Source organism: Streptopelia decaocto, assembly GCF_964273445.1.
Source record: "Streptopelia decaocto genome assembly, chromosome: 6".
In the NCBI taxonomy this organism is placed as follows: domain Eukaryota; kingdom Metazoa; phylum Chordata; class Aves; order Columbiformes; family Columbidae; genus Streptopelia; species Streptopelia decaocto.
In genome coordinates this window covers 28,441,524-28,461,839 of record NC_138660.1, presented here as the reverse complement: position 1 = coordinate 28,461,839, position 20,316 = coordinate 28,441,524, and the positions used below count along the sequence as shown (strand labels likewise).

The 20,316-nt window shown below is 44.8% G+C and overlaps 1 protein-coding gene across 1 annotated transcript; it reads left to right on the top strand.

Moving 5' to 3' along the window:
- Positions 1-248: 248 nt before the first annotated feature.
- On the top strand, positions 249-19,044 carry MPP4 (MAGUK p55 scaffold protein 4). The gene is made up of 22 exons (XM_082055449.1): positions 249-364; positions 508-597; positions 2,087-2,208; positions 3,017-3,094; positions 3,780-3,860; positions 4,381-4,512; positions 4,655-4,736; positions 5,800-5,885; positions 6,797-6,868; positions 7,303-7,499; positions 8,308-8,372; positions 8,799-8,816; positions 9,350-9,388; positions 9,865-9,885; positions 10,985-10,999; positions 12,082-12,123; positions 12,911-13,069; positions 14,487-14,567; positions 15,952-16,045; positions 16,830-16,938; positions 17,773-17,907; positions 18,649-19,044. Exons 2-22 carry the CDS (start codon positions 564-566, stop codon positions 18,838-18,840), a joined length of 1,854 nt encoding a protein of 617 aa, XP_081911575.1. The 5' UTR covers positions 249-364; positions 508-563; the 3' UTR covers positions 18,841-19,044.
- The last annotated feature ends 1,272 nt before the right edge of the window (positions 19,045-20,316 follow it).

The window sequence follows — 20,316 nt, the reverse complement described above, 5'->3', positions numbered from 1 at the left end:
GTGTTCCTGCTCCATGGGGGGATTGCACTGGATGATCTTTTGAGGTCCCTTCCAATCCCAACCATACTGTGATACTGTGATCTTTCCTTTTTAATATTGTTTCAATAACAGCAGGGATTAAGCGTGATATGTTCTTAAATAGGATTATTTTCCAAGTTATCTTTATGTAAAACAAGCTTTAAATGTCTTTAGAAAAAGCTGTAACTCCCCACGGTAGTGCACTCAAACAGCTGGGGAACAGGCGATGTTAATTTAGATGGCCTCGTGAAGCAAGCTAACGATAGTTCTGTGAAGGAAATAACAAGTCATATTGCAGTTGAGGTTTTGCTGCATTTTGGATGGTGGTGAGTCACCGAATTTACAGGTGGGACTCGCGTGTCTAATTTACGCTTGCAACCTGTTGTGCCCTTCAAAGATTAATGGTTTCCCCTTCTATTTTCAATTCTGCTTTCTTCTCCATCTAAACCAGCCAACAGCACCGTGATATGAATGTGCTCTTTTCGCTAGGTCCACATCGATCCTGGGGAAGCCCTCTTGGCGTGAATGCCGTATGCAGCGCGGGCATGGAGGTGCCAACAGTCTGCACTCAGGAGAACGGTACTGCTCACTTTCACATCTGTTTCAAGGAGATAGAAAACTGACAGGGTTTAATTCCTTGGTCCCTGTAGCTCTTCTTCCATTGAGTCGAGAGAGAGATGAGCTTCTGTATGGAACATCTTTATCACTTTGAGTGCTTAGATGTCTGCTTTCCAGAAACAGGTGATTCTTTGGATCCTGATGCACATTCCCAGGCTTTCCCAGTTGGATACTCAATAATTCAGCCTGAGGACTGAGGCAAAAGTTGCAGCTGCAGAAATTTAGCAGGCACATGCCTGTATAAAATACGTGCATAAGGCAAATACCGCAGTGAAACTCGAGTTCCAGACAGATCATGCGTAGGTGTTGGTAACATCGAGGCCTAGAGCTGAGATGGGAAACTATTAACTGTCGATGGCTATAAAACTTGTGCTCAGGAGAGAAAGAAGAGCTCCGGTGTCTGGGCTGCTGTGGGGCTGGGATGCTGGCAGCTGTTGGCATCGTCTGCAGGAGCGAGTGTTCAGCTGCATGAGCTTCACTTTTAAGAAATTATTATTTTAACTTTGGCTGATGTAACTTTAGAAGCTCCGAGCATCTTGGGTTTATTCCAGCATTTGTTTTATTGCAATATTACTCACTGAAACGTGCCAAGTTTAAGGTTGTAAACAAATATGAAGAGAAGTCTCTAGTTACAATTGTATTGTGTGATTACTTTGGCACTAAAACGCAGAGAGAGAGCTTGTGCTTCCCAAAATATAATACACAAAATACTTTCCTTTGCCATTCAGCCGGAGTCAGACTCTTATGGTGTCGTTAAGAACCCTTGTAGCTTAATAAACCCGACTCCTGACTTAATAAATCCAACTCCTTGTATTCGGAATGGTGTTGCATTAGTGCTGGTATAGACGCCATGATTCTCAGGGAGAAGGTCACAGGTCAGAGATGATCTGTTGTCATTTCTGAAGTAAAACTAAATTCCATACACGCACAAAAACCCAGTTTGTATCTAGGCCTGCCTTGGCGTACCATCTTATCTATTTGTCTCCTCTTAATTTCTGCCTCCTTGAGATTTTTAGAAAGACACTGGATTGTTTTGGTTTTCCACTGAATTAGAAAACCGCTCCTCACAGATCAAGTGCTGCTTCTAACAGTAAGAACCTCCTGTGGCGCGCTGGGGGTGTCTGTGACAATGGAACATATTTGGCAGGAGTTTGCGTTTCCATTAGTGATGTTCTCCAGCAGGTTTTCAAGAGTGGAGCAGAACAGATGGCCCAAACAGTGGGTCATCCAAAAAAAGCCTGTAAAATGAACAGCGCAGTTTTTAACATTGACCTCTTCTTAGCAGAGAGTTGATTTGCAGGAAACAATGAGAGCAGACGGGAAAGGGGGGCATTTCTTGGCAGTCTAAACTGAGGAAAGGTGCTTTTCAAGGGCCCGAGTGGCCGTTCAGCTTCGGTTGGTCTTCTATTTGAAATGAAATGTCTTGCGCTTTTCTGTTTCTTGGGCTCAGGTGTGTCTCATGTTCTGACTCTAGTGCTACAAGAACTGAGTTTGCTCTGTAAAAGGGATGTCAATGGCGTTGGCATGTTGTACGACCTGCTCCGATCTCGCTGGCTGCAGGCGCTTCTGAAGGTAAAGTCACGTCCGGCTGGGAGGCAAAGGCTCCCCAGAGCCACCTCTGGGGGACAGCGACGTTATTTTGCGATATCAGGACAATCATGCTCATTTATACAAGGTGCTGGCAGTCCCAGCGGCAGTCCCAGCATCAGCAGGCAAGGTGAACAAAGCCACTTTTGCTCAGCTGTCTTTTCTGCTTTTAAATCTGTCTCTGGCTATACATCCCACTTTTGGGCATGGATGCTGGTGAAATCGTATGTTTTTTGGTTTTCCCACACTGATCTGATGTGCAGTTGAAGATTTTATGTTACAAAGCAGACCTTTCCCTGGTGTCTATTGAGCAGAATCGTTTCTCTGAGAAATTCTGTAGAGATTCTATGCAAATTTTGCTTTTCATCTAACCAGGATTTTTTAAAATCTTTAGATTTTAAAGAAGAAAAACTTGCAGTGGATAAGAATGTCCATAAGGTCATTTGAAATACAGAAATTTATTTGAAGTTAAATTTACTTTGTTAATCAGGCTTGCAACTAGGGGAAGGAGGAGAATGAACAGTCAGGCTATTGTGCTGTGTAATCAGCTTTTCTTATTGGAAGACTGAAAACTACAGCAGAACTGGGTAGCCGGAGGGGAATGTGGCAAGCCAGTTAATTATAGACCCAATTCCAGAAGCATCAAACATGAAGGATTGAGCTTGCAAGTTCTTTGGCTCTAGCTGGACTGAGAAATTCCTAGAAATGCATCATTGTGCTCGGTATGTTGTGTGTGTATCTGTGTGAACAGATCATCTCATCACCACGTTTTCTCTGTCCTGCTGTGCAACAGGTGTACGAGTGCCTGCAGCTGTACCTGGGGAGGCGGCCGGTTCCCGTCACGCCGCAGGCTTGCGCGCTGGCTCGGGAGGTAGGAGCTGCACACACAGGGGCTGGTTTTACTGACTCGCTCCCGATCGGCCAGCTTAGCTGCACATAACAGCGTTCTGAGACCTGGCTTGTGTCTCGGGGCTGAGTTCGCTATATAAACTCCTATATAAACTCCTCCCACGTTTGTCAAACTACTCGATAATAGCTCTGTGTTAATTGAGGAGGGGATAAGGAAGGCGTTCAGCCGCGAGCACCAAACTGCACGAGCCCTGGCCGGTGCAATGAACACACAAATTATTTGTTCTAACAGCTGGCCAGATGTTTTTCTTCCCATGTAATGTAATGGCTACAGTCAAGCACTCTGCCATGAGGATTTTGAAAAGCTTTTTGGATTTTCTGATCATAATAGCTGATTAATTCTTACATTTCTGAATTGGAGGGAGAGTTAATGACTAAGTGGAGAAATGGACACTGGTGATGAAATGGGTTGAAGCGCAGGAGAAAAAACGACTTTAGAGCACATGGCACTCAGTTAATCCCGGCTGAGCGTTGTGCAGCTGTGATCGTATTGTCCAGTTGCAGAGCAAACCATGTGGATATGCTGCGAGTCATGTACCGCGGGGGTGTCTCACTCTTCCCATCCCGTCTTCCTGGGTGGTAGATTTAGAGCTTTCCAAGTTAATTATCCACTGGGACCAGCCTCTGTGCTTTCTCTCGAACACCAGGTGGTGGAGTTACTGCGGGAAGCCCCTCAGTCTGGAGAGGTCAAAGAGCTGAGACGCCTGCTGCGAGCCCCACACTTAAAGGCAAGTCCTGCTTAAGGAAAACGAGAAGTTTGCTTATAGAGTGATCTGCAGTGGGAAAGGAAAGAGGTGGCCAGCTCTTACCAAGCTGGCAAAAGAGGCAGAAGAGATGGAGTTTGCTAGTCGTGAGCTGAGCTGGTTGTGAAATGATACGTGAACTGTGTGTGCGAAGTACCTGCAGTGGGCTGCGTGTTATTGCAGGGCTGTGTTTGACAGAGAGATTTCTTACAGAGCTGATGTGGATGGATAAAACCACGTTTTTCTTGTGATTGCAAAACCTGCATTCCTTATTCCGGAGCTCCAAACAGAGATGTTTCATTTCTGTAAGTTTCCAGAAGAAGCAGAGGGACAAACTGCTCTTAAAACTTTATTCCACAGTTTGAATTTCCAAAACGTCAATGTGTGAAAGGGATCTACGTTCGTGTAGGAACTCACTCGCGATTTCTGGCCAGGTGCTGTTTAAAGCCGCTCTGTTGTGTGGTCCTTGCTCACGGGCCGCTTGCTTTGCTGTTGTTTGTAACAGGCCTTGCTGTCCGCTCACGACACTGTGGCCCAGAAGGATTTTGAACCAACGCTTCCACCTCTGCCAGACAACATCCCCGAAAACGAGGAGGCCATGAGGATCGTCTGCTTAGTGAAGAACAACCAGCCCCTGGTGAGGGAGCTTGCTGATCTCTGACCAGTTATTCTGACTTACGCAAGCGTTGATCGTGCATGTTGGTTTTCTTCAGGAATGTCGCAGAGACTGTGTGTCCTTCAGTGATCCGCATGGTTTTCTCTCTGTTTTTATTTGCCAGGGTGCCACCATTAAACGCCACGAGATAACGGGTGACATAACGGTGGCCCGTGTGATCCACGGAGGGCTGGCGGACAGGAGTGGTACGTGCTCTTTCAAATAAAGTAACACAAAAACTCGAAATAAGATACTGGAATTAAGATAATAGCTTAGCTTCTGCAATTAGTCTTCCATTATAGAGCAAGATGTGTGCATTGGACAGCACTGTAAATCGTGATACGTCGCAGTGACTTTGATTCTGGTTCTATTAATTTTCACATGAATGTGCTATGTTTGAGGCTGAGATACAAATCCAGTTTTCATTGTGTATCCTTGACCCCAATACCTGGATAAATCTGTCAAGCAATTGATCAGGAATATTCCAAACTGCAGCGTAGTGTGAATACAAACAGCTCGTTCCCTAATGGAGAAATGGAAAACATTGGCAGTCTGTGATTCTATAGGATAATGGGCTTTAAGGAATACGTAGTAATATAGTACGCAGTAATACATAATATACTTCGTAGTAATGCAACTCTACTAAACACTTTGGCAGCATGAGTTGCTAAGCAAAAGGACTCTGAGGAGTTTCCTCGTTGCTGCTTCATCATCCTAGAAATGAATGTGTAATGGGAAATGTAACTAAAATGTAAAACTGAACTGTAATCAGTATAAAATAGTTCCTTTTAGTATAGACCAAGTACAGACAATACTTGATTGAGGTTCTAGTTTGGTTGAAGTTTTAATTGAGCTGAAGAAAAATGTAGAAGTAAACGATGTTGTGAAGACTGTGAAGGGCAGAGGAGTCCCAAGGCGTCCTGCTGCACTGGGCGTGTTTCATCCCAAGCCTCATGGTCTGTTAATATAATGGCGTTTGCTAGAATAGGTTCAGAAATTACTTTGGGAAATGGAGCTAGATTAAAAGGTTTCTGCTGCTTTTAAGGCGAATCATCAATAGATTGTAAACGGCTTGTATGGGGAGGTGGGAAGAAATAAGCAAGCGGCAGCTGCTTGTGACCCACGGAGACGTGCGGGCTGATATCGCCAAAATGGAAAGGTGTGCGGGACTTGCCTCCCTGACCCACCGTATACATGTCCCCACCTCACCTCCCGACATCATCCTGCTGCCAAACCCCCCTGCCGCTCTGAGCCGTGTTGTCGCTGCAGGGCTGCTGTACGCCGGAGACAAGCTGGTGGAGGTCAACGGCGTGCCTGTGGAGGGGCTGGAGCCCGAGCAAGTCATCAGTATTCTGGTAGCAAACCTCGTTTCTACTGTGTACCTTAAGAGTAATGCTGCTTCTTGCACACACACACACACACTCTCCCTCGTAAAGGAGAAAGTGTGACATTTCTAATAGAAAACTCAGATTGTTTCCTTGCTGTGGGTGAAGTTCGCAACTGCTTATGAAACCAGAATTAAATCTGATCTTCTGGACAGAAGTGAACGTAATTGTGGCTATTTCACCTGTAGCTTCTGCAAAAAATATTATTTAATCAGACTTTCCCAATTCATAATTTTCTGGGGGAAGTTCCGCCCTGATATTCCCCCAGAAAGCAGGGAAAGGTGCTGCTCTGGGAAGAGTCCGTGTTACAAAGTGTGCTGAAGCAGAGTGACTGAGCCTGTAAGCTGCACAGCTCCCCTTGCAAAGGGCAGCGCTGACCATTGGTATCAGAACTGTCATGGAGAAATGCGCGAGCCGTCCCTGTCGCTCGCTCCTCGTTTCACCAAGTTGTCTGCTTTATTTCTCTGCTTGCACTGTTTCCACGTACAAGAAATACAAACTCTATCGAAATGCTTAATTCTTATAGATTTCTATTGTTTCCCCGCCCCTCTTTACATCACTTGTCTAACCAGACTTTGCCAGTAATTTAAATTTGATTTCGGTGTAAAAGTTTGGTATGAACTCATGTTGAAATTATATAGATTTATAATGAAACACAGATTTCGTTGAATTAAAAGTAATTAGCAAGACTTTGAAGCTTCATTCTTGACTTTCCTTTAGGAAAAAAATACAATATTGACATACTGACTGCCTAAATTCTATTTGTAATATAGACATTATCGTGGCCTCAGAGCCATGCTGAGTTAAGTTTGTGCTGCCAGTGTTTGGTGATTTGTGTTAAAAACTAGTCCTATTTTAATCCTTTTTTTTTAATCATTTAGGCCCTGTCTCAGGGGACAATTATGTTCAAATTAATTCCGGTTTCCGATCGGCCTGTCAGCAACCAAACAACAGTAAGAGCCATTCTTTCCTCTGGGTCATTACTGCAGTTCCCCCAATAACCTGACACAAAGAAGGGGTTTGCTCAGGAGTTTGTTGGAACCCTTCGATTGTCCTTTGCCTTCGTGGCCACCTCTGAGCTGCCACCAGTATCTGCTGCCGACGCAGCAAAGATAACAACCTGAAATATAGTTGTGGTAAAGGTAATGAAGACATCGTCAGGTTGATCTACGGGTTGACGGTCAATTCTTTTCACAATGTATGAGATTTCATTTTTTTCCCTCCCTTAGTGTAGCAGATGGGTTTGGGGCTTGATCTCATTTTTAAAAGGCGACTTCATCCTGAATTGACTCACGTTGCAGCAAGATCTGGCCTTGCGATTGCAAAGTTCGCGTTGTATCCGTTCCAAACGTGGCTCCCACCTACTCCTGGCTGTTTCCTTTCCCAGCTCTATGTGCGAGCGATGGCCGATTACTGGCCCTTGCAGGATCCTGCCATACCGTGCGCAGACGCGGGTTTGCCTTTTAAGAAGGGTGAAATACTCCAGATTGTGGACCAGAATGATGCTCTCTGGTGGCAGGCCAGGAAGGTTTCAGATCTCAGTGCCTGTGCTGGACTTATACCCTCAAATCATCTTCTTAAAAGGTAAAGAAGCCTTAATTTTGCTGACTTCTGGTTCAAAAATTAGCCAGTTATTCAGACTTTGCTATTTAGAATTTTCGTAAGTTATATACCAGTGTGATTCAGAGTGACATCTGACAATCATCTTTGCTCTTTCCATTCTCTGGCTTCTTGCTCTCCTTCCATTAAGAGTCCCTCTGTGAGAACAAGCTTCTGAAAGCACCTTTAGGGTCTCAAATTGCCATTGGAGAAGTTTGCAGCTGCTGCCCAGTCTGTGCCAGTTGCTGGGACATCTAGTGCAGTGGAGCAGCTGAAAGATGGGGGGAATTAAGGGCCCTGTATCAAGAAATTAAGGGCCCTGTATCAAGAAATTGAGGGCATAGCTGTATCAAGAAACCGTTATTTAAAGATATCCTGTGAGGCATGAGTGACCTCTGCAGTCAGAACTGAATAGACCAGATTAAAAGAGAGGAAAAACACTCTCCAAAACCAACCAACCAAGCAACCGAACCAAAACATGCTCAAGGAAGAACGAGGATCCCTTGCCAACACATTCTCCTCCTTCCCGGGGTCATTACCCACAATATGGTTTATTCTCCTGTCCTTATATATAAACTCAAAATACTCTAAATACTTTTGGGCTGCTGATGTGGAAGTTGCCCTTAAGCAGTCCTGATAGCACATGGGCTTTTTTCCAGCACTTTGCGGTGGGCTAAACCACTGGGGATGTTTCCTTTCTTGGCATCGCTGTCAGCGCACAGATTGTTCTGATGTGTAACGTGCTTGGGGGGTGTTTTGGTTCTTTACCTGTGATACATTTATTTATATGTAGGAAGCAACGAGAATTCTGGTGGTCTCAGCCTTTCCAGCCTCATCTCTGTCTGAAATCGTCGATATGTGAGTGAAAAGTTACTCGAATGGGTAGAGTAGGAAAGAAAGGTCTTGTCTGTATGTCCAGGGGCGCTGAAAGAGAAGTTCATGCAATTCAGTTAAATTCCAGGACGTTGTTTCTGGAGTCGTATTGTAACCTCAGAGGTGCGCTAAGTGTCCCCAGGAAGACAGCGTGCTGGTGGCTGTACCTGCAGTGCTGCTGGGGCTCTGACTGCGGGACGCTGTCAGTTCAGCTCCTCCTGCAGTCGCTGAGACCCAGGCATGGGTAAATGTGCTCGTATAAAATGCATTTTTCTCTTGTGATAATTCCTAGATTGTGTTTTATTGCCTTAGTTTCCTCTTGCACTGATTGTTTTGTTCGTTAGAGCTGGAGCTCTCTTTCACTCTAATTTTATTGCGTTTTACCTGCTTCAATGGATGTGCTGTGGGCAGTGAGCACTGTGGAAGAAGGTAGGAGCTCATACCTGGGCAGTATTGCGTTCTGGGGCTCTGTGGGGAGCTGCGGAAGCAGAGGTTGCCCGAGGCTGCAGTGCAGGGCTCTGAATTGACGTGGTCTGGGATGGAGAGGGAGGCGAATCAATCTTTTCCTTCCTTGTAAAAATAAGGATAAAATCAACCAAAGAGAACACGTTCCTTGAGTGAAACGCTTCCAAAGCTGCAGGAGAGAAAGGAGTGAGTGGAATATTACTTCCTGCCACGGTAATACTTAATAAATAGATATCTACAGGATAGACAGAGTGAGAATTCAAGTTAGACGTGTTTGCCTCTCTGCCAAAGGCCATTTAGCGCACCAGTTTAAGACGAGCCTTTTGCTCACTAGAGGTGGGGAATGTGGGTATGTTGGAGTTACCGTAAAGATGTCTAAAGCGGATCTGAGTTTCAAATATTTTTTTCTGGTGTCTGAGTTCAGTCTTGTAAGATCTGTCAGGTTATTTTCCTCTAATTCAGATGATTTTCTTCTTTGTTTTTGTGTTGATCCTTAGAGGATGACATGCAGATTGATGAGAAGTGTGTGGAAACAGGTAACGGAATCACTTGAGACCGCTCCCTCTGCTTCAAGGTAGCAGCTAGTTAAAGCCTGGCTTAGTGTCCCAGAGAAAAACTGTCGTGGTGAACTCAATGGTAGAAAATCTTTTTCATACCCTGGAAACCTTATATTCGTGTATTAAAATGCGCTGCTTGCAGTTCTGGTGTACAGTGCTTACAGTGCTGTGCCAAACAGAGGGGCTGCCCCAAAAGCACCTGCCTGGATGAGGTCCAGCCTCTGTGGTTTGGGACCGTGGCTGTAACGTTACCAGTTTTTGTCTCCCAGCAGTTAATTCAAGCATGGTGAGCTGGATCTCACCACTTCACTGTAGAGGGAAGTGGGGAAAGTATGCATGAGACACACTGATAGGAGCTGGAACATTTATTTCAGAGTCTGACATTCTGTAGGAGGAAAAGAATTTAACTTTCGAATTTCTTTTTAATACCTTTGCTATCTGGATTACTGAACAAGATGAAGAAACATTTGAGTCTGGTAAGTTCCTCTGACCTAACTCCAAACTCCTTGCTCTTGTTCTGCCGTGAGAAGGGTGCCCAGAGACAAGCACGTGTCTTAAAAACAAGCAGGCGATGAAATCCAGAATGCTGCCTTAGCTTTGGAAGCCATTCTGAGTTCTGGCTCGCCAGTTCCCTTAGCGGTAAGGGCTTTGTTGTCATCCCCAAACTGTGTTTCTGCTCATGCCCCAGTACCAGAGCTGACAAATGCTGCTGGTTGTACTGGTGCAGGCTGTGACTCACGTCATGGGTAACGGGATGACCTGGAGCCCCGTGCCTGAACAGGAGAGCTGCTCTGGATTCCTCTTGGTGTGCGCGCCTGGCGCACAACAAACAAAAATGCTTTTGTAAAATGAATGATTTCAATATAAAATGGGCAATCAATCAGTACTTCTTTTAAACAAGCTGGTTTTGGAGTGGTTGGTTGGGTTTTTTTTTTTTGGAACAGCTGCCTATTTACCGTATATTTAGAGCTCTGAGAAACTTAAGTCTTCTAGAATAAATAACTTCTCCACTAAAATAAATCTACCACTGCTAAACATCTTGTTTGAGATGGTGGGTAACTTGTGGAGAGGGTGTCGTTCCACCCCCCGGCTGCTCTTCTGCACAAGGTTCCCACTCCCCAGCGGATCTGCTGCTCTCACCCCAGGTTTGGTGTCTCCAACGTGCCGAGCGCCGCCCGGCGCGTTCCAGGCAGACCCAGCAGTTGGTTGTCAGGTGGGATGTTGCTGGTGCCTGCCCAGGGATTGCTCCTGCACGTCCCACCCTCTGATGCAACCAGGGCCATGAAGCTGCAAATATCTGCTCTCCTGCATTTTGCTGAAAATTAACCCGTAGAACATCCGCGTGACGTATTTTGCAACTGCAATACTGACACAGATGCTGTAGCCGAGCCTCTCATTCATTTGGAACTGAGAATTCATGGCTCAAATTGTGGGCATATTTTAAATTTAAAGCCAGCAGTACCCGTTTCCTAAATTTCCTGTGTGCATTGGATGATGCCGGTTGGGTGTTTCTTAATCTTAGTACAGGCTGTCTTCTCAAAACTAATTGTTTTATGTCTGTCTCTGAACGTGCAGAGGAGCTTAAAGAAGGTAACACGTTTTTTTTCCTCTCCTTTTTTTTCCCTGTAAGCAGTAACCTGTTAGAACTTCTGTGTTCATTGCGTTACCAGGAACTCCCACTCCTTTTCCAACACCCGGTAGCTGAGTAGGATTCCATACTGCGCTCCGTAGCAGAGAACAGTGTAGATAAAGCAGAAACACTCAGAACTATTTGCATGACGGCTTGAAAGACCTGAAGATTGCAATGAAACAGGCGTGCTGAGCTTTGTCCTGGATGAGCAGTTTTGTGCCAAGCAGGTTTTTTCTGCAGCCATAAATAAGGAGTTAGTCCATATAGAAATGTAGGAATAAAACTGCACTTTAAAGGTACGAGTAATGAAGAGCGTATAGATGTGAAAGAAGAGTAACTAAGATGCATCTAATTCAGTTTTAATACTTACAACTGTCAATCAAAGAATCTAGTGCTAAAAGACAATACATTTCATGCTTTGCAAATGAAAATAACGTTCTTGCCTTGGAAGAATCGCTGCCTGTAAAGCTGTGCATATGTCTTGTGGATCTTATTCTTGCTTTGCCAAGGCCTCAGTGAAGGGAATGCACAGTGTGGATAACACTGGCACGACTAGAGGGGAGTCAGGAATCCTTCTTGAAGAGAAGAAACTCAGTTATAAATACCTTGTTTCTGATTTTGAGCCACTGACTTGTTAGTTATTGTAATGTTATAACTAAAGAATTCCGTAAGGTAGGTTTCGCCTCAAAAGCTTCGATTTTGTGAAGGTTTTTGCGCTATAAGTATTTCAAAACATTATCCAGCATCTAGTTACATTAGGAACAAAACAAATAATGTTGAGTTTCAAAGCTAATTTAGAAAATACCAAGACTTTCTAAGTTTAATTTTTATCTTACAGAAATATTGGTCCTTTGAATTGGTCGAGTGAAATATTTGAATATTTCATATTACGGAGTATTGTGCTTTTTTTATTAGATTAGGTGTAGTACTTCCACTATGCTGTTTTTCATTGGGATCAGCAATAATAGGTAGCCATGTAGCTCTTAAGCTTTCACGGTTCCTTTTTGATTTATTTCATGCGTATTTGTTCTTTGTATTCTAGAAGAGGAAGAATTTGGTGAATTTGGTCACCGAGTCTTTATTGGTACGCAGTGACTACAGATAAGTAAGATGTTTGGGGCTTGATCCTACATTAAGTGCTTGTCTGAAGTGAAATAAAACGCTTTGCTCTTTATTTTGCCTCAAGACTTACTGAATTGAATTCTGCTTGCTCTGTTTCCCTGACCTCAAGAAGTCACTTTCCTCCTACGAATGCTGCTTCTCTCCATTTAAATGTCTCTTCCTGTTCGGTTTCTACTGAGACCTGGCCACTACTACTTTAACTTGACTGGCTGTTAAGATTTCCCTTACTTTGTGATTCATTTTGCTAGACCATAATGTCCTGTTGTCTGTCATCCCTGGAGGGTAAAGTCGACCTAAAAGGGAAGTTTTCAGAGCTGGAGGGTGAGGTGGAACAACAATCCGCTCCCTCTTACCAAACCACAGCAACCTTTAAAATATTTGGGTTCATTCTGGAGGCCGAAGCAAATGTTCCAGATTTGCTTTAGGAGAGTGAACCAGCTGCGCTATCAAACCTGTTCCCTAGCGATGCTTTATGTGACCAGAAACTTCTTCAGCACATTTGGGGGATCTTTAATTCTGGGCTGATTTTTCAGGTGACTTTCAGTGCGATTTGACCTCTTTAGCTGTGTTTTTAATGCTCAGAGGCTCTACCAAGCTGACACACCAAACGCAGCAACAAAATTCCCTTTCACCGTGCCAAAAGCTCTGAAAACCCCTCTATGTCGTGTGGCTTAGGAAGGGACACTCGAAAGCCGCGGTTGCCTGCACCTGGGGTGTATTTTGGGTGCTGACATGCTTGCCCGTTGCAGCCGGGTTCCGCAGGAGCATGCGCCTGTCCCGCAGGAGACCCCGCGCCGCGCAGCCCCTGTGCCCCCCTCACTGCTGCAGCGCGCTCGCTGCCCCCTACGAAGAGGTGGTTCGCTACCAGCGGCACCCCGCCGACCGCAACAGGCTCATCGTGCTAGTGGGTAAGAGCTTCAGTACTTATTTCGCGACCTGTAACGGAGGGGAGGAACCGGTCGGTCGTGCTCCGAGCCGCCGCGGTTTCCCGCTGCCGGTTGCGGTGGTTCCAGTCTCTGCGGGTCGCTCTCAAAGCAGCATTTCAACAGTGCTCGTCTATAATTTGACCTCATTGTCGGATTTAAAGTTTAACGTCTCTATCATCTTTGCTTGCAAAAGTGGGTGTTTTATATGAGTTTTAAGTCCTTGGAAGAAATCATACCGTGTGAATGAATGCTGGCTGATAATGGATTTCACTAGGGAAGCGGTTCAGTTTTATATTCATCCCATTTATATTCATCCCAAAAAGTGGGATGGTTACTGGGTGTGCAGATACCAATTCACACACCGGGTTGAGGTGTTTGCTTTATTGGCAGTTCTGTGCAGAAAAGGGTACCAGGCGATCTTTTCGCCGAGCTGTCACACCAGGAAATAATCACAAACCACATTTCTATGTTGCTCCCAATATTTACATATGGTTAGGCCTACCTAAAGTTGTTTAGTTCAATTTTTTTCTTGCCTCGGTTCAAAAGATGCAGTAAACATAAAATCTTCTAGACATCCTCAGCAAGCAGGGGTCTCCTTCTGGAAGCAGGGAGCCGTCAGTGGGGAGGTGTGGTTTCGTATTGAAAATGAGGCTAGTTCACCAAAGTCCACAAATATCCAATGTCATAGATTGTTACTATGTGCATATTTTTCAAGCTTTATTTCTGGGTTTGTCCTTCAAGTTCCCATCTTAATTAACCAACTCCAGTTTCATTTGAATCACGTTTTGTTTTGTGGTCTGCTTTGATGTTCCTTAGAAGTCCATTGAACTGAGCAGAGGCATCGGGGACCGGTACACAAAGTGATGAGCAGCTGTAACTTACCAGAAAACATCTTTACTTGGAGCCATTTCTGCAGCCAGAGTTAAATGCATGGATATGGCAATGGCTAGAAAAACATTTAATTTGAAACTCCAGCCTAGGCAAATCTCACCTGTGGGCCATAGGGAAAGCTAAAGAGAGGAGTTGAGTACCGCTTGCTGTAGGAAATAGTGCATTGGGTGGGCTGCAGGCTGTGCAGCGCACTTAGTGCTGGCCGTGGGAAGGAATGATGCTGTTCTGCAGTGTTCCATGAGCCTGACTAAAAGCAAATCCATCGGCATTTCTAAATCTGGAAGTATTTTGTTTTATTTATTTACTTTCTTTTAAACTGAGCTTGCTGAGTTGCCTCCTGGCTATGCCTATATTGCTGGGAGGTGATCTGTAACCTGAATCAATTGAGATGCTTCGGGTACATTTTTTTTTTTGAAATTATATCCATTTCACTTACGCGATGCGTTAGAAAACGGGGCTGTGGCTGCCAGAGGTGCCTCTGACAGGAGTCGCTTGTGCCGTGTTGCAGGTCCCGCCGGGGTTGGTGTGAACGAGCTGCGGCGCAGGCTGATCGCCAGCAACCCCCGCCAGTTCCGCAGCGCCGTGCCGCGTACGTAACCTTCCTCCCTTTCCTCAAACACCCTTAGGAGGTGTCAAGTACCTCCCTTGTGCCTCGCTGTATTCGTGTGCTCTTGGCTGAATAGCTGGGGGTTTTGGTGGCTCTACTGCAAGCCAGAGGCCTTTGCTTTTATAACGGTTTGTTTAAAATACCGTCTTTCTCCTTATTTTGGAAAATCAGCCACAGGTATTTCCAAGTTACTTCTGAAACCCTTAAAGCTTGATGCCTGCATGATTTTGTTTCATCTCGATGTTTGCTTTTCATCCATTTAAAAGGATATTTGAAGTTCATAGTGTTTAAGCGATCAGATATGAGAATGAAGGCAACAGAAGTTGGTGCTTAATAGGCTTGGCAGCTTTCCTTATTAGCCTTCTAGTCTCAGATGAGACACAGCTTAATTCCTGACGTAATAACAAATTGTTTCTACCTGCGCTCATTTGGATAACCAAACAGGGAATGCATGAATCTGAAGCTAGTGGAAAATTTGGGAATTCTTTTGTGCTTAAGATCCCAGGTGTGGGGAAGGTGCAAGTCTGGGAAGGCTTGTGGGATGTTTCCGGATGAACTCGGATCAGTTTTACCTCAGAGGAGTAAGAACAGTTGTGCAACCAGTTCTGAAGGACTTTCTCATTGTTTTGAGTCACAGATACCTGGATTAAACCACTCTCCTTCTATTCCAAGAAATACAGATGTTCTCTGCTAATTTGCAAGGACTTGCCACTGGGTAACCAGTAGAGTACAAAAGGCTTTTTGCTCTGGATTACCAAATGGAAACAGCCCTTCTTATTACTCAGTTCCAGCAGGACAGGGAACTGCTGGAGAGGGTCCAGCGCAGGGCAACAAAGATGCTGAAGGGAGTGGAGCATCTCCCTTATGAAGAAAGGCTGAGGGAGATGGGGCTCGTTAGTTTGGAGAAGAGGAGACTAAGGGGGTCCTCATTAATGTCTATATAAGTATATAAAAGGTGAGTGCCATGAGGATGGAGCCAGGCTCTTCTCGGTGGCAAACAATGATAGGACAAGGGGTAATGGGATCAAGCTGGAACACAAGAGGTTCCACTTAAATTTGAGAAGAAACTTGTTCCCAGTGAGGGTGGCAGAGCCTGGCCCAGGCTGCCCAGGGGGTTGTGGAGTCTCCTTCTCTGCAGACATTCCAACCCGCCTGGACACCTTCCTGTGTAACCTCACCTGGGTGTTCCTGCTCCATGGGGGGATTGCACTGGATGAGCTTTCCAGGTCCCTTCCAATCCCAAACATACTGTGATACTTATGAAAATACTGATTTCTAGTCCTTCGCTAAAGCTGTCTCATTTTCATTTATAAAGTTTCGATAATTGACTTGCAGCTGATATTTTTGTGTGTGTCTCTCCTTTCAGACACCACTCGTGTTCAGAAGAGTTATGAAATGAATGGGCGTGAATATCACTACGTATCAAAAGAAACTTTTGAAAACATGGTGTATAGCCACAGGTAACTAGGAGACACAAATTACCTTTTTCTTGCGCAAATGTCGCATGATCCGAGAAAAGACAGTTTTGCAGTCAGGTCTAAGTGTGGCCTCCTCAGCTCATAGTTACTGTCCATGTTTGGTGTAAATTCTGGTCAAACTACTCAAGCCAATTGCTTCCAAAACTGTGTGCAGCTGCAAATAAGCTCCTCTACAATTAATGTCAGAATCCTTCTAAAGGAAAGTAGGATCTTGAGGCCTGAACTCACTTGACATGCTTGTAAGTTCTGAGTTTAACTCTTCTGGAAGCTGCACTGCTTTCTAAAATTGAACACGTGAGTCAGACCTGCTCGTGATCTCCATCTCCATTGCAAAACCTCTGCACCAACCTTTCAAAGGTGTCTGCTCCTTCCTATGCGTCAATAACCCCCTGCTAAGACAGCCCAGCTCAGCACCGGAACCCGCGCTCCCTCACCTGTGCCAAGTGCTTTGAGATATTCTGATTCGTGAAGTTGTTAGGACTATATAAATGACAAGCACTTTATCGTTAGAATTGCAACCTCTAAACGCATAATTTGTAACAAGGAGATGAGTGAAAAATTCATGCTTTGGAGATGTCGAACTGCAATGGTTCCGGTCTTGTGCCCAGTGTAGCGGGGAAGAGCGAAGCGGGTGTTTGTCAGTGTTCACTGTTTTATGATCGTTCAGTCTTGATCACTGGATTACATTTGAAGATTTCACCCTTAAATGGAACCCTTGGAGACTCAAGTGCTCTTTCCTTTCCCTTCTCGCTCACTGCTGTTGCAGAATGCTGGAATATGGGGAGTACAAAGGGTACCTGTACGGTACCAGTATCGACGCAGTGCGCACGGTCCTAGATGAAGGGAAGATCTGTGTCATAGATTTAGAACCACAGGTGAGTTTAACGGGGCAGGAACTCTGTTTTTTATCTCCTGGAAGGAAAAAATAGTTCTCTGTACATTCTTGAGCTGTTGTAACAGTGTTAGTTGCTTTGTCTCATCTCTTATTAATAAGAGATTATTCTCTGCATAGGTCTGGGAGGGGGAATACTGCAGTGACAGGTTTGTACGGATCAGTGTAGTTCATTTGTTTCCAAGTCAGCAGCTGCATTATCAGGTGGAATGGTACAGAAATGAGTTTTCACACTTGCTTAAAGCAAGGATTATTCTTCCATGCGGAGACTGTCACATAGGATTTCCTCCTCCTCTAACCCCTCTTACTTGAGAGCCTGTCCTTCAGTTAGCAATCTCTCAACACCCTTTGGTAAAAGGAGCAACCGTTAAGGTTTTGTTCTATTTTCTTTTTCTAGTTCCCTCTGCTGCTTTGCAGTAGTTTAAAAATGCTTATTAGCATCAGGGAATGTTACGCAGCACAACAATTTCCGAAAGCAGGGTACTTTCTGCCACTATGGAGCAATAAAGGTGTACTTTAAAACAGAAACAGATTTCAGATTCGTCTTCAATATTGATTGTAGAGATCTGTTAATGACAATGCCCAGTCACTCACTGGAGCTGAAAGCATCTCCTAATGAGGTTACCAAGTGGAATTAAGCTACAGTTCTTTAACAGTGTCTGCTCCAGGGATTATTAGTGAGGTCATTTTAAAGTAGGTGTTCCTGAAAAAGATTACTGCTAAGTCTGGAGATAACAGCACCTTGTAAACAATTGGGAGTAAAACTGGGATGAATACGCTTGAAATACTTGAACTTCTTTTTACTCTTGATTGGCAGGGTATACAAGCAGCCCGGACTCACGATTTAAAGCCCTACGTTATATTCATCAAGCCATCTAGCATAAGCTGCATGAGGCAGACTCGGAAAAATGCCAGGATCATTACAGATTATTACGTGAACATGAAATTCAAGGTGAGATTTGGGAACAGAAGAGACTGAGCTTATTATTCTTAGATTGTGTTTAGAATATAATGCATTCCACTATGTTACTATGATAACTCTTTAAAAAAGATTATTATGTCTTTAGGATCAAATGTAAATCATTGTTGTCCCTTTCTGTTTGGTTTGTTGTGATTTTTCCTCCCCCTCCAGGTTTGTTTAAAGCAGAAGGGTTGTAATTTGTACCCAAGGGACTGAGGCATTTTGCTTCCAAATGTCTTTAAAGATAGGCTATGTCATATATTTTTGTTTGAATTAACTGCCTTGTGACAAGATTTGAGTCAACACATACATTCCCTGTTTGCACTGAAATATCTGAAATGTGTTTCATTCAGTAATTTAATCAATTTTTTTGTGTTATTTCATGTAGGCTTAATGACAGCATCTATGTCAACTCTACACTAAGTTCTGTAGATAAAACAGATTCTGCTTGTAGGAAATGCATATCTTGTATTTCCATTGTGTCTAGTGCATCGTCACAATCACTTCCATGCAAATCAGAATCAAGTTTAGCGTCTTAAAATTTTGGAGGTGTCAATCCGTAACTGTATCTGGAAATGAATTGTGATGGCTATGGCAGAAAGAAACACACAAAATGTGGAGTGAGAACACAAGCATTAGTGGATTTGCCTTCCAGTCCCTTGCATCCTCTGCCAACGCTTGTCACCATAATAACCTTCCTAACGTTTTCTGGCCTTACTGTGTCTCTCACAGGAAGAAGATTTGCAGGAGATGGAAGATTCAGCTAAGAAAATGGAAGCTCAGTTTGGTCAATTCTTTGATCAAGTGATTGTGAACGACGATCTCCAAGAAGCGTGCGCAGAGCTGCTGTCCGCGGTCCATCGCGCGCAGGACGAGCCCCAGTGGGTCCCTGCGATGTGGATCTGCTCAGAGACTCAGCCCTAATTCTGAGCAGCAGGCAGCTGCCGAAAGATTACAGCTTATGTTTCACTTCAAGAATAATCCTAATGTCAGGATTGCAAGAATTTATCTTTGTATGTGAGGGATTTGGAAGAGGATTAGGGAAGAAGCTGCTACAGGACATACAATCACACAATGTTCTGTGTAGCTCTTCAGTTTATGTTACAGTTGCATCCACTCTTATACAAAAAAAAAGAATATTGTGAGCACTCAATTACAAGAATAAAGAAAAATCTATTTTGTTGCATGTATCTGCATAATTTACTTGTACATAGCTAAAGAAATTACCTTTTTTTTTTTAATTACAGTCATTCAGGTAGTGTGACACCTGTGCATTCTGGAAGCCTTACTGACAAACAATATTTGGTCAGTATGCTCTCTTAGCATGCTGTCTCTGAACCAAGAGTGTTATTTGGAAGGTATTGGTTTGCTGCTTATCCTTTTTACCATTTTAGATGAGAGTGGTGGTGTCACAATAGAAATGATGGTGGAAACCACACTCACCTTCACAAGGCATGTACCATGTCTTTTCTTTTGTTCCATCAGCTCAAGTGAGTAAAAACTGGCAGAGCAACTGCTGGAACATGGGAAAGAAAGTCAGAAGCCTCTTTTGGTTTGCTCTACAGCAGCATGTTATCTTCATCCAACAGTGCTGTTGGCCTACCTTACCTTAAAGGGAAGCCAATAAAATCAATTTAAACAGTCTAGAAAGAGATTATTCAAAGCCAAATATTGCAGCTACCAGTATGCCTGCTTGTGCTAGAGTCAGGCCTAATATTCTCTGCCTAGAGGTAAAACTGGAGAGACCAGAGTCCAAATATGTCCATGGTGTGGGGTAAGAACAGAGGGAGGGTGAGACTGGTTCCGGCTCGGTGCTGCCGGTCCATGACCAGTGCCCTGCTTCTGCCTGGTCCTGCATCTGTCCACTCTTCCTCCTTGCTTGTTTTTCATGTGTTTGCTTACAGACAGATCTGCTTCCACTATTACAAAAGACAGATGTTCTCACCAGAGTTTCCTTTGTGTGCATTTGTGCTGGAACAAAATTGTATCACGCTTATTTTATACTTTTTTTTTCTCTCCGTTTGCCGTGTATAACTACATTTTGCAAATTGTGTTTGTGCCTACAAGCTAAAGGAGGCTCAGACCGACGTGCGGTAGATTTTTGCTCCCCGCGGTCCGAGGGCCCCGCAGCGGGATTCGAACCCGCGGAGCAGGAGGAGGCGGGGCCTCCCGCCCACGCGCCCGCGGGGCGGGGCGGGCGGTGGTTACTTCCCCGGAGCCCGGCGGAGCGGCGCATGGCGGCGGGCGCGCCCACGGCGGCGCGGCGGGCGGGCCCCGGCGGGGTGAGGGCGCGGCGGGGCCGGGAGGGCGGCAAAGCGGCCGCGGCTGCAGCCCTGGGCGAGCAGCGGCGGCAGCGCGGGCCGGCCCGGGGCTGGCGGGCGGGCTGCGGGAGCGGGGCGG